This window comes from Hypanus sabinus, chromosome 30 (assembly GCF_030144855.1).
Source record: "Hypanus sabinus isolate sHypSab1 chromosome 30, sHypSab1.hap1, whole genome shotgun sequence".
Lineage (NCBI taxonomy): Eukaryota > Metazoa > Chordata > Chondrichthyes > Myliobatiformes > Dasyatidae > Hypanus > Hypanus sabinus.
In genome coordinates this window covers 5,856,842-5,870,784 of record NC_082735.1, presented here as the reverse complement: position 1 = coordinate 5,870,784, position 13,943 = coordinate 5,856,842, and the positions used below count along the sequence as shown (strand labels likewise).

At 49.2% G+C, this 13,943-nt stretch overlaps 1 protein-coding gene across 2 annotated transcripts in view; it reads left to right on the top strand.

Annotated features, from left to right (window-relative positions):
* The first annotated feature begins 10,613 nt into the window (after positions 1 to 10,613).
* The window catches only part of trit1 (tRNA isopentenyltransferase 1), a 54,933-nt gene continuing 51,603 nt past the window's right edge, over positions 10,614 to 13,943 (top strand). The window contains exons 1-2 of one of the 2 annotated variants that reach the window (XR_009508647.1): positions 10,614 to 10,799; positions 11,862 to 12,004. Coding sequence is in view for 1 of the 2 variants with exons in the window: in XM_059954267.1 (XP_059810250.1) it covers positions 10,662 to 10,799; positions 11,862 to 12,004 (281 nt within the window). In the remaining variant the exon portion in view is untranslated. The remainder of the gene's footprint in view (positions 10,800 to 11,861; positions 12,005 to 13,943) is intronic. The other variant, XM_059954267.1, reaches the window with a different exon arrangement.

Genomic DNA, 13,943 nt, shown 5'->3' with positions numbered 1-13,943 from the left:
TATTTCATCAAACCTACATTTTAACAAAAAAAAATCCAGCAAGTTAATCAAATAGGATTTGCCTTCAACAAGTAGTGATGACTAACATTTACTGGCCCATGCCCTGTCAATATCCTGTTTAATCTTAAACAGATTGTTGTCTATTATTTTAGTTTTATTATTTGGCATCCGTTAGTCTCATAAGACCATGGATTTGGACCTTGGAAGGTTTCCAGGGTGCAGGCCTGGGCAGGGTTGTATGGGAGACGGGCAGTTGCCCAAGCTACAGGCCTTCCCCTCTCCACGCCACCGATGTTGTCCAAGGGAAGGGCACTAGGACTCATGCAGCTTGGCACCGGTGTCATCGCAGAGCAATGTGTTGTTAAGTGCCTTGCTCAAGGACACAACACACTGAGGCTCGAACCAGCGACCGTCAGATCACTAGACCGATACCTTATCGACTGGGCCATGTGCCAACACAGATTGTTGTCTATAAAGGTTATTTTCAGCATCACTTGGTTATACTACAGGTGCCAGGCGTGTCCTGGGTTTGTGAAGTAGAAATGCAATGAAAATGATTTGAAATCATAAGGCACAGAAGCAGACTTAGGTCACTTCATCCATCGAGTCTGCATCATGGCTGATTTATTACCCATTTCAACCCCATTTTCCTTTCCTTCTCAATGTAGTCTTTAATGCCCTGACTAATCATGAACCTATCAACCTCCGCTTCAGATATACTCAATGACTTGTCCTCCACAGTAACATAGCAATGAATTCCACAGATTCACCACTCACTGGCTAAAGAAATTCCTCCTCATCTCCATTCTAAAAGGATGCCCCTCTATTCTGAGGCTGTGTCCTCTGGTCTTAGACTCTCCTACCATAGAAAACATTCTCTCCACATCCACTTTATCAAGCCCTTTCACCATTCGATAGGTTTCATTGAGATCAATTATGATGAATTCAGGCCCAGAGCTATCAAACACTCTTCATATGTCAAGTCATCCAATCCTGGAATCATTTTTGTGAACCTCCTTTGAAACCTCTCCAGCTTCAACACATCTTTTCTTAGATAGAAGAGAAGAAGCCTTTAACTCAGCAGTGGAGTTATTTGGGCACCATCATGACGGTGTTTCCGTAGCAAGCTATTCTTGTTTTTACGAGGCCGAGTTGCTAGCTCAACGCTCAACTCATCTTGGATTCGAACTTGGGAACCTTCACTCCGGAGTCCAGCGCTGATATTATTGCACCACCAAGCAGGAATTTTCTTAGATAAGGGTCCCAAAACTGCTCACAATACTCAGTGTGGTCTGACCAATGCCTTATTAAACTTCAGCATCACATCCTTGCTCTCAAAATGAATGCTAACATTGCATTTGTCTTCCTTACCACAAACTCAACCTGCAAGTTAAACTTCAGAGAACCCTGCACAAGGACTCCTCAGTGCTTCTGCACCTCTAATTTTTGAATTTTGTCCATATTTAGGAAATAGACTTCACCTTTATTCCTTCTACCAACACTATATCCATCTGCCACTTCTTTGCCCATTCTCCTCATCCGTCTAAGTCCTTCTGCAGCCTCTCAGCTTCCTCAACACTACCTGCCCCTCCACTTAACTTCGTATCATCTGCAAATCTGGGCTGAAAGCCATGATGGAATCATCATCAAATCCTGGATAGAGCACGTGAAAAGAAACAGCCCCAATTCCGAACCCTGTGGGACCACTAGCCACTGGCAGCCAGCCAGATTAGGCCTTATTTGCTAAGCAGTAGATCTTTGGAATTCTCAGTCAGAGGACTCTTGTGGCTCTGTTACTATGTTCCAAACTGAGACCTTTGTTTCTCCTAGACTCTTTCTTGTTCTGTCACTGCATCCCAAACACCCACCCACCAATCTGTTATGTTTTGCAACTTTAGAGCATTAATCTATTTCAAAGGAAGACGCGGGAGTCAGAAATGTGAGTCTAACTTCATGGTTACCTTAAGTAAATGGCACACGTATCACATATAACCATAATAAATTATAGAAACAACAAAGAATGCTTAGTCAAACAATATATTTACATTACTCAAATATTACCGAAGTATTAAATACCCAACACTCCTCCCCACTGAGCTATAAAATCTTACTTTATGTTAAATACATCTCACCTATATGCACAGTATACTATATAATACAACTACTATGTACAAACATCCACAGCAGAGCAAAGTTTAACTTGTTCCATTCAGGAGGATTTCTTACTCTTGTGGGATAACATCTTCCCTGCAAAAGGAATCGCTCTGTTTGGAAAGTGAGACTTGTGGCTGTGAAATAATCTCAGGTTCTGAGGCCTCCTCAGTTATGGTTGTAGATCATCCTGAGACTGTAGGAAATAGATCTGACAATAGTAGCCACTTCTCTTCTCCAGCAGTTGACTCTGCTCTCCTCAACTGATTGACATGTCGCCTCCAGATGATATCAGATGCAATCTTCACTGAGCAGGAGAGTGGTCCAGTTCTGTTCTTAATCTTTCTGAGTACCTACATTTCATCACCCCTGTAGACCCTTGCCAGGACTGCATTGCTGGGAGGGAAACATCGAATCTCTTTGTTTGAGGAGCCTCCAATTTGTCCCTGCTGTTTGTCCTGCATCCTCCTTCTGACACTGGGTTTGAGGAGATCCAACGTGAACACAAGGGATAACCAAGGAACAGCATAGCTGGTGAGCTGTTGGTGGTTGAGGGTGCTGCATTGTGATATTCAAAGAGGAAACTGGCGAGCTTCCGACAAAATATATGGTATTCTGCTGACATTGCCCACAGGGCATTCTTTAGACTTTGGCAAAACTTTCCACCAAGCCATTTGCACCTGCATGTTTCAGTGCAGCTGTAATGTCTTACTCCATTCACTCTTAGGACTGACTTCCACAAACTCTGGTCCATTGTCACTGACGAAGTGTTCTGCAACACCAGTCCTTGCGAAGAGGCTTCTCAACAGGTTAACAATGTGTGAGTGTGGTGAACTATGTGCCTGTCTGGACATGCCCCCTGCTGACTGCTCCTGTGGCTCCTCCCACAGGCCCCTGTATAAAGGCGATCGAGGTCTGATTCTCTGCCTCATTCTCCAGGATGTAGTATGATGGTCACTCACTGCTGGTTCCTTCGTCCAGTCAATAAAAGCCGATATCTCGCCTTTACGTCTCAGAGTGAGTTATTGATGGTGCATCAATTTTATTGACTGGAAGTTTTAAAACATGGAAACCGTTTTACATCCGGAAAGGTTGGATTTGGACCCTCAAGACCCTGAAGCAGCTCTTGCTTTTGAACTCTGGCTTGCATGCTTCCAATCATACTTGGCGGAGCTTCGTGCGACTGACCCTGCCGTTATGTACAGAATTCTCCTCTCGAGGGTCACCCCAAAAGTTTATTCCATTATCCTGGACCTGCCGACCTACGATGGGGCACTGGATGCCCTCAAAAGACAGTACCTGTGGCCGGTGAACACCGTCTACGCAAGACATCGTCTACGCAAGACATCGTCTAGCTACCTGGCGACAGCGGCCTGGAGAATAGATCGCTGAGTTTCTCCGAGCACTACAGACACTCGTCCGAGCTTGTGACTGCAAGACGCTCACGGCAGAACAACATGCGGAGCTGCTAGTACGAGACACCTTTGTGACGGGACTGAGGTCAGTGTACATGCGCCAGCGACTGCTGGAAAACTCTGATCTTACCTTACGCTCGGCGATCGAGATGGCCAACGCTCTGGAAGCTGCGCTGCACTACGCCGACGCTGTCCAGCCACGCAATTCCCCGCCAGTTCCGTGGACGCCTCAGATCCCGCCACCGCCGGCTCGCGTGAGCGAATTCGCCGCTGCCAGTCGTGATTCCATGAGCTCCCCGAACCCGACCACGGCGGTGGCCCATCAGAAGCCTGTGCTTTGTTATTTCTGCGGCCTCAAAAAGCACCCCCGAAAACGCTGCCCAGCGCAAGAAGCGACCTGCTCCAGCTGCGGAAAGCGGGGCCATTTCGCCAAGGTCTGTAAGTCTCAACCTCGAGCGGAGTGCAGCGCTGCAGGTGTGCCGTGGGGGCCGCCATCTTGTATGCCCAGATGTGGGCGGCCATATTTGTCTGCGTCAGCATGCCCCGCCCTCGACCCTCCGATGCTTACCGGGTACCCCGACGGCTCAACTCTGGCCACTGTAACCCTCGACCAAAGCGCCCCACACCAGCTTGCAAGGTCAATGATGGACATCCTGGTGGAGGGGCACAGGACTAGATGCCTGTTTGATATGGGCAGCACTGATTGTTTTATTCACCCGGACACAGTGCAACGCTGCGGACTCGCAACACGGCCAGTAAGTCAGAGGATCCATTTGGCTTCTGGGTCGCATTCCACAGACATCCGGGCGGGTTGTGTAGCGACATTGGTGGTGCAAGGCACAGAATATTGGAACTTTGCGCTACTGGTCATGCCTCAACTGTGCGCGCCTGTGCTATTGGGGCTGGACTTCCAGAGCCATCTCGAAAGTGTGACTATGGTATATGATGGGCCCCTCCCACCACTCACTGTCAGGAATCCTCAGTTTTGTGGGACTTCATCACTACTGACCACACACACACAGCGACACACACATCCCATCCAACACCATGCTGACAGCTGCGCTACCGACACCACTTGCAGTCTCTCCACCCTCAAGGTCCCTCCCCCGCCGCTGTTCGCCAACCTGACCCTGACTGTAAACCGGTGGTGACTAAAAGCAGGAGGTACAGTGCGGGGAACAGGGCCTTCATTCAGTCAGAGGTGCAGCGGCTGCTCAGGGAGGGGATCATTGAGCCAAGCAGAAGCCCTTGGAGGGCCCAGGTGGTAAGATGGCACCCCCCCCCCCCACGAACTCCTATTCTCTTTTCCCAGGAAGTCTGTCACTGGGACCACTCTACCAGTTTGGCTGACGTCCCCGGGGCCAGTGCTGCTCCGGAAACATGTGAGGAGCAATAAATACTCCCCGCTGGTCGAGAGGGTTCACCTTCTGCATGCGAACCCCGAGTATGCTTACGTGGTCTTACCTGATGGGCGGGAGGACACAGTCTCCGTCCGCGACCTGGCGCCCGCAGGTGCAGCAGACCACTGCCCTGAGCACTCTCCGGTAACTATGAACCCTGTACCTGAGGTGACACCGCGCTCACCAGGCCCTACACAGACTCCTCATGACACTTATATACCGGGCGCTTCGTACACATATATACCAGGTGCCTCGCACATGCATGAGCTGGAACCAGCACAACCTCCGTCTCCTGTGCAATCACCAATGTCGCCGGCATCGGTGCAATCACAGCCGGTGCTACGTAGATCGCAGCGACAGATTCGACCACCTGATAGACTTGACCTGTAAGAAACTTCGCCACATGGGGACTCTTTTAAACAAAGTGGGGGTGAATGTGGTGAACTAAGTGTGCCTGTCTGGACACGCCCCCTTCTGACTGCTCCTGTGGCTCCTCCCACAGGCTCCTGTATAAAGGCGATTGAGGTCTGATTCTCTGCCTCATTCTCCAGGATGTAGTATGATGGTCACTCACTGCTGGTTCCTTCTTCCAGTCAATAAAAGCCGATATCTCGCCTTTACGTCTCAGAGTGAGTTGTTGATGGTGCATCAGTGAGGCTGCAGTGGAGGCTATTGGGAACACTTCTCCCACTTTGTAGCTGCATCTACAACCAAGGAATCTGTGCCCATGAATGGTCCAGAAAAATCCACAAAATTCCTCTGCCAAGGCAATGCGGGCTTTTTCCAGCGATGGATAGGCACTGTTCGTGGCATCTTCTGGACGTTGGCGTCCCACACAGTGCATGACAAACTGCTCAATCTTCTGATCTATCCCAGGCCACCCGACAAATCTTCGAGCCAACACTTTCATATTAACCACTCCTTGATGACTGACATGTCACTCCTTGAACACTTCAGCTCTCAGTTTGGATGTAGAACAACTCTCAATCCCCACAGAAGGGAACCCCTGTCAAGAGCAAGTTCATCCTGGTGCTGGTAAAAATGGGGGAGCTGGAGTTTCTGCTGCACATTCCAGCCATTTTGTGTGGCCATGTAGACTGAGACAGTGTGGTGTCTTTTCTGATTTCCTATTGGATCGTCCCTGCTGTAATTGGGAGACATTTTATTTCTGTTAGGTCAAGAGGAGCTTTTTTTTTGTAATGTTTTCTGCTATTTCCTTTTCCAAGGGTAAATGGGACAATCCATCAGCTCCATTATTAGACATCCTCTTGAATTCAATCCTCTGTAAGTTTTCATAAATAAAATGGCAGAGGTGTTTTATGTTTCAAGGAAAGCGTAACAACTTCCTTATTGTCGACCAAACACAGAACATAAAGCACACTAAAGCTCCTTTACACAATTACATTATCGGTCAGATAAAGTGAACCCCAACTGTATGTCGGTGCTTGTGAATTATGCATATGTTTTCACCCATTACATTACCCTGCAGAGGTCACTCCTTTGGAGTGACTAAAACCGGCATTGTGAACCTGTCCAGAGCTTCGACGAGCCACCCATCTCAGGTCCCATGCTCCATGCCTCTGGCTCACCCAGAGATGTGTTGACATGCTAGTAGTCATGTCGTGATGCCAGGCCATGGTAGCAGAATTCTCCAAATTTTGGTGAGCAGCTTCAAGGCGATTTACTGAAATACGTTCAGGTTTATCTCTCCTATCTATGATAAAAGACTTCACTCTCTGTTCCAAAATGAGGAACATGCCACTGTAAGGGGGCCTGCTGGACGTTGGTGTGCATCATGGCCGACAGAAACAAATGAGGCGGAATGTGGGTCAACAGGAATTCAAGAGTGTTGTACACCATCATAGGAAGTAGGAATAGCTGCAAAGGAATTGAATTCACTGAGAAGGATGGAACGCTGTGGAGAGGCCAACCAGGAATTGCTGCAGAAGAATTGAATTCACTGAGGGGGTGGAATGCTGTGGAGAGGGCAACTAGGTGGTTGTGGTTTCAGGAATAAAATTACCTAGCACTCATAATGGCTACCAACTCAGCCGTGAACGAAGGCAGGTCTCTCATCAAGCCATTCTGAGCCCCAGCAGGACCCACTGGAGATGATCATGCCAACACAACACTCATCCATCAGGAAAGCTGGATGAACGCAGCAGGTCGGGTAGCATCCGTTGAAAGAAGCAGTCAACGTTTTGGGTCCAGACCCTTCGTCAGGACTCCTGATGTCTTGATTTGACCGCAGCATCTGCAGTGTACTTTGTGTTTACTCATCCGTCAGGCAGCCTTTCAAGAGTGGTTAATCCATTGGATTGCAGGTGATACACCGTGGTGTGATGTAGCCTAATGCCAAGGTTCTGAGCTATCTCAGTCCATTGGTCTGAGGTGAATTGGGGACTGTGGTCAGACGAATGATCAGATGGAGTGCCAAACCGAGCAACCCAGGGGTTGATGAATGACCGACAATGTCTGTGGCTAACGTCGATGCTAGAGGGACGACCCTTGGCCACCTGCTGGTACGGTCCACCATGGTAAGGAAGAGTGTTAAACTGTGGGAGGATGGAAGGGTATCAAGCAGGTCCAGATAGATATGGTCAGGCCGTCACTCAAGGATCTCAAAATATGCCAATGATGCCTGAATATGATGGCTAACGGTAATTTTCGCCCACTGGCTCTCAACAAAGGCTGTACTCCAATCACACATATCCTTTCTAAGGCCATGGCACACAAACTTTAGTACAACCAGTTTCTGTAAGGCCTTCTGGCCCAGATGCAAGAGGCCTTGAATGGAGATAAAAACAGTGTGTGGACACGATGGGGGTGAGAGCGACTGATTGAGACATCGTAGTAGAGAAACACCAGCTTCCCTGGACCAACCGCAGACCCGTGACTGCTGTTCGATGCTGTAAGCCTGAACCTCTGGGTCAGTAGCCTGGTCAGCTGCCGCACTGGCATGGTCAACCCCTTTGTGTATTGTTATGCATGTACCACAGTTCTGAGGGGCCGAAGGGTGCGGGGTAGCCCCCTCCTTTGTGAGAATCGCAAGATCACTATTGACTTGGGTCAGGAGACCCAGGAAATGAGAGAGAGAGATGTGCGGAACGTTTCATTCCCCCAGCGATATAAAGCTACGGGACACGGCCATTGTCTCTTGAAGACGAACTTGTGTATTGCAATACTGTGCTACGTGGAAGCCCTCAGACAAAGTGGGCTGGTTGAGGGAGGGATTGCATCACCCCCAACCTGATTGACATCTGAGACCTTGTGAGTCAGGATAAAAGAGGGTCTGTGGGAACAGCCCCTCAGATGCACCAGAAGAAACGCTAGCGATCCCGTAATAGCGGAAGCCGGTGGGGAGACCATGTACGTTCGGTTCCATTTGCCCCAGAAACCGGTGCCCTTACCACGGAAAAACGGCTTTTAGCTAACAACGGGGAAACCAACTCCCAAAAGACTCGAAGGATTGGCATCATAAAAGAACTGGGCAAGTTTAACCGTCTCTCTCTCAAGCCCAAAACGCTGCAGCTTGAACAAACTAACAGTGACTTTTATATTTCCATCGGACAATACATTATCCCCTGGACAACGATAGAGCTATTGCTTATTGATTATTATTATACCCGCGCTTTTAGATTTAGTATTTACGACGTATATTATCCGTATGTTTGCATTGATCTTATTCTTGTGCCCCTTTATCAATAAATACTGTTAAAAATAGTACCATCAGACTTCAATGGACCTCTCTATCTTTGCTGGTAAGTGACCCAGTTACGGGGTTCGTAACAGTATAGCCTCAATGCTTTACCCCTTGATGTACATCAGCCGTGAACTCTGATCTGTAGTCCAGGTGGCATCGCTGTGGTGCCGACCAAGGATCTGATATTTTGGCCATAGTGTGCATGAGGGTGTCTGTTGTCAATGAACACCGTGAAATGGCGACCCTCGAGAAGAAAACAAATAGAGATCGAGACCGAGAAGCTCACGGTCAATGATGGGGACAGAGCTGCCGGTGACGAAGGTGAGCAGCTCCCACAGCATCGTCTGAAGCGTCAGTAATAATAGCCCTGGGTGCGTTGGGGAGGAGGGGCTGCAGTAGGGTCACATTGGGAAGAGCTTGTTTGGTTCCATCAAATGCTCCGGTCATGTCTGCTGACTAGTCAAGCGCGTGATGAGAGATGTTGCTTCAAGGGCACTATACAGGTGAAGCAGCTTTCAGAATGACGCAGTGATAGAAAGTTGCCATACCTATAAGCTCCTGTAGTTTTGTTTGTAGTGTGTCGGTGGACATCCCGTAACAGCAGGGACTTTTGATGGGAGAGGTTTCACACCTTCTGCAGAGATGTAATGGTCAAAAAAGTCAACGGTTGACAACCCAAACTGGCATTTAACAGGATTAATAATCAACCTGTGCTGGCTTAAATGCTCAAAGTGTGTGTGGAGATGAGACACGTGTTTGGACTTGGATCCACTAGGGACAAGTATGTCATCCAGGTAAACAAAAGAAAATCCAGGTCTTTGAATACAGAATCTATCGGTCTGTGCTGTATCTTTCAGCTCAAACAGCATGAGCAGAAACTTGGGAGGGTAAACGGGGTTATCAGAGTCATCACCAGGAAATCTGCAGATGCTGGAAATTCAAACAACAACCCCCACAAAATGCTGGTGGAACACAGCAGGCCAGGCAGCATCTACAGGGAGAAGATCTATAGATGCTGCGGGGCCTGCTGTGTTCCACTAGCATTTTGTGTGTGTTGTTATCACAGTCATTTTGGGATTGTCCTCTGAGCACACAGATGGTAGCCCCTAACTCAGTCAACTTTAGAAAAAATGAACTTTCCGACTAAATGCGCCGAAAAGTCTTGGATGTATGGAACAGGATAACGATTGGGGTTGGTGACCTCGTTTAACCCTTCGAAGATCCTCTGCCTTGTCCTGACCACTTCCCACTAATGCCCGCCTACGACTCTTCACCACCCAATCCTGTCCCGATTTGTCCTGCCCATCACAGGTCACTTCCCATCAACGCCCCCCACATCGCCCAATGACGCCCGGAAGGTTCTCCGACTGGTCCCGCCAAGCCCTGCCTACAACGCTTCACTACCCAATCCTGTCCCGATTTGTCCTGCCCATCACATGTCACTTCCCATCAACGCCCCCCACATCGCCCAATGACGCCCGGAAAGTTCTCCGACTGGTCCCGCCAAGCCCTGCCTACAACGCTTCACTACCCAATCCTGTCCCGATTTGTCCTGCCCATCACAGGTCACTTCCCATCAACGCCCCCCACATCGCCCAATGACGCCCGGAAGGTTCTCCGACTGGTCCCGCCAAGCCCTGCCTACAACGCTTCACTACCCAATCCTGTCCCGATTTGTCCTGCCCATCACAGGTCACTTCGCATCAACGCCCCCCACATCGCCCAATGACGCCCGGAAGGTTCTCCGACTGGTCCCGCCCAGCCCTGCCTACAACGCTTCACTACCCAATCCTGTCCCGATTTGTCCTGCCCATCACATGTCACTTCCCATCAACGCCCCCCACATCGCCCAATGACGCCCGGAAGGTTCTCCGACTGGTCCCGCCCAGCCCTGCCTACAACGCTTCACTACCCAATCCTGTCCCGACGGTCCCGGCCCTGACCCCCAGAGTCTCCGCCCCCCACATCCAAGCGTCGGCCCGCCGCGCCGCGATGGCCGCGCTGTCGTCGTTGGGCCGTTCGGTGCCGCTGGTGGTGATCCTCGGCGCTACCGGCACTGGCAAGTCGAGGCTGGCGCTGGAATTAGGCCGGAGGCTTCGCGGGGAGATTGTCAGCGCTGATTCCATGCAGGTAACGGAGTCAGGCGGTGGGTGATTAGAGACAGCCGGGATGAGGGAGTGAGTGGCTGGGATAAGTGGTAGGATGGGAGATATAGGGATGAGGAGTGAGATGAGGGAGTGAGCAGGTGGTAGGACAGGAGATGTAGGGGTGAGGAGTGAGATGAGGGAGTGAGCAGGTGGTAGGACAGGAGATGTAGGGGTGAGGAGTGAGATGAGGGAGTGAGCAGGTGGTAGGACAGGAGATGTAGGGGTGAGGGATGAGAAATGAGTGTGAGGGGAATGAGTGAGGGAGTAGGATGGGGTTATGGGAATCGGTTTAAGAATGAGGAGGTAGGCTGGGGGAAAGGGAGGAAGGTTGTGAGAGAGTAAAGATTAGCTTTAGTTTTCACTTGTACATTGAAACTTGCAGTGAATTGTCCTATTTGTATCAAATCAAATCAGAGAGGATTTCGCTTAGCAACGGCAAACGTTAAAACGCTTCTATCTCCGACATAGCCTGCCCACCACTTACTAATCCAAACCTTAAGTCTTTAGAACTTGGGAGGAAACTGGAACACTCGGAGGAAACCTGCGTGGTCACGGAGAAAATGTACAAACTCTTTCTACAGACCGAGTGAGGAATTGATCCCTGATCTTCCTGCTGGTGTGGAATAGAGTTAGGCTAACCTCTACACTACAGTGAGAGGTGGGAAGAACAGTTTGGGGATGCAGTTCTGGTACATTGGAAGAGAGTTGAGAATAAAACAGTGTGTTGAGGTGGGTGACTGCAACTTCTGTTGGAGACAGAAATCTTGGAGATGAATACTGGGGAAGGCACCACCTGTGGCTAGGGGGAGGGGAGTGCTGGAATGGGCACGGGGGGGGGGGGGGGGGGGGGGGGGGGGGGTTGAATAGCTTCCTATTAACTCTTTAATTACTGGCAAGGATTTGGAGGTTTGGATTCTATTTAGGGTTGGAAGGTGAGCAGTGATGTGAAGGGTTGTGACAAATGTCAGCTTCAGGAGACAAGCAAAGCGATACCATGAGCTGGAGCTGTACAACGATGCCGGTATGGTTGATGTGTGTATTGCAGGTTTACAAAGGTCTGGACATCATCACAAACAAGGTGACAGCCGAGGAGCAGCGGCTCTGCACTCATCACATGATCAGCTTCCTCGACCCACTGGTCTCTTCCTATTCGGTGGTGGATTTCAGGAATAAGGCACTGTCCATAATATCCTTCATGCTGTGCAGGCAGAGAGTTGTGATGTTATCTGTATGGGGAATGTCTAGTGATTTCAGTTGCTATGCTGTGGGAGGTTTATTTAGCATTTTAAATCCAGATTCGTTCAAGAATCCTCTTCAGTAACCAGGTGAACAAAATGATTTGTTTCTCCAGATCTAATGTAGCATGAAAAACACAAGAAATATAAATATAAGTGCAGTCGTACAAAACACTGCAGCAGTAACTGAGTGAGGCCTGAAATACATAACAGACTGAGTGTACATAAAGTAACAGGAGCTTCTGTACCTAAGGTGACTTGAGTGACTCTTGGCAAGCGGAGCTCTTCTGGGTGGTAGCAGTCGGACGGTGACTGTTGGTGTAGATATGAGGTGTGGAGTGTAAGGGTAATGTGGTAGTGCCAGAGGGGGGAGGGCGCTGAGGGTCTGGAGAGGAGTGACTGATATGGATGGAGTGGTGGTGGGGTGGAGGTATTGATTAGCGTGACGGTTTGGGGGAACTATCTTCCTGAGATCAGTGGTTCTGGCACGGATACTTGTAGCCTCTTCCCTGACAGGAATGGGACAAACAGACCATAACAGGTTGGGCGGGATGACCTTTTTCTCACACGTTATATATCCCTGATGGTGGGTAGGCTGGTGTCCGTGATGTGTTGGGCTGTTTAAACTCCGTCTGCCGCAGTGCAGTTTCCCTACCACGCAGTGATGCAGCATATTAGGATGTTCTCAATTGCACGTCTATAGAAGGCTGGGAATATGATGTGCATAGTCCAGCTCTTTTCAGCCTCCTCAGAAAGGAAAGGCATTGCTGAGCTTTTTCAATGTGGCCGATATGACCATGAAAGGGTTTGTGAGATGTGCACGCCCAGGAATTTGAAACTGATGCAAAGAGGGATGTGAGTGATGTGGGTTCTCCTGAAGTTGATAACCATCTCCCTTGTGTTGTTAACATTGAGGAAGTGACTGTCAGCCTGTCACCAGGCCTCAAGCTCTCTAAGCAGTCTCATTGTTGTTTCTGAGCCCCAAGCAGTGTTGTGTCATCGGTGAACTTACAGTGTGATTGGTTCCTTGGCTGTTTGGCCATGCTTTTTGACAGGAAGCAAATGTCCTTATAGTTTCTAAAATCAATCAGATTTTGATATGAGATACTGCTCTGTGTTATCAGAAGTTTGTAAATTTTGGAAAGATGTTTGGAAGCCGACATTTTGAGAGCAATTCCCGAGAACGCTGTGGCTCTTGGAGGCACAGACGCTGATGATGCATCTACTTGGCCTTTGAAATTATTTGGGATATTCTGGAGCCCACTTACAGAAAATTGGAGATGAATTTTCACGGGAAAAGAAGAGATTTATATTCATGCCATCAGGCTGTAGGTTACACAAATGGAATATGAGGTGTTTCTCCTCCACTCTGAGGGTGGCTGCATTGTAGCACAACAGGAGGTGATGGATCGACACGTTAGAGTAGGAATGGGAAGTGCCACATTTGGTGGATGGAGCAGAGCTGCTCCTGTCAGATTCCGTCATTTTCAGCCCTTTACCTTTCCCACCCACCTGGCTTCACCTATCATCTCTCGCTCATCCTCCTTCCCCTCCCCCTACCATTTTATTCTGGCGTCTTCCTCCTTCCTTTCCAGTCCCGAAGAAGGGTCTCGGCCAGAGATGTCGACTGTTCATTCCATCGATGTTGCCTAACCTGCTCAGTTCCTCCAGCTTTTTGTGTGTGTCATCATTGATCCGTGGACACAGGTGTGAAGTTACAAGTAAAGTTTTGGTTGGAAACTCATTCATGGAAGGTGGGAGGCCATCACCTGGAGATAGGTAAGACATAGATGTAGCAATAAGCTGAGGTGAGGATGTTTGGGGGGGTGGGTGGAGGTAACTTGGGTGATGGTGCAGATACATGGGTAAGAAAGACCCATTGGGACCATATA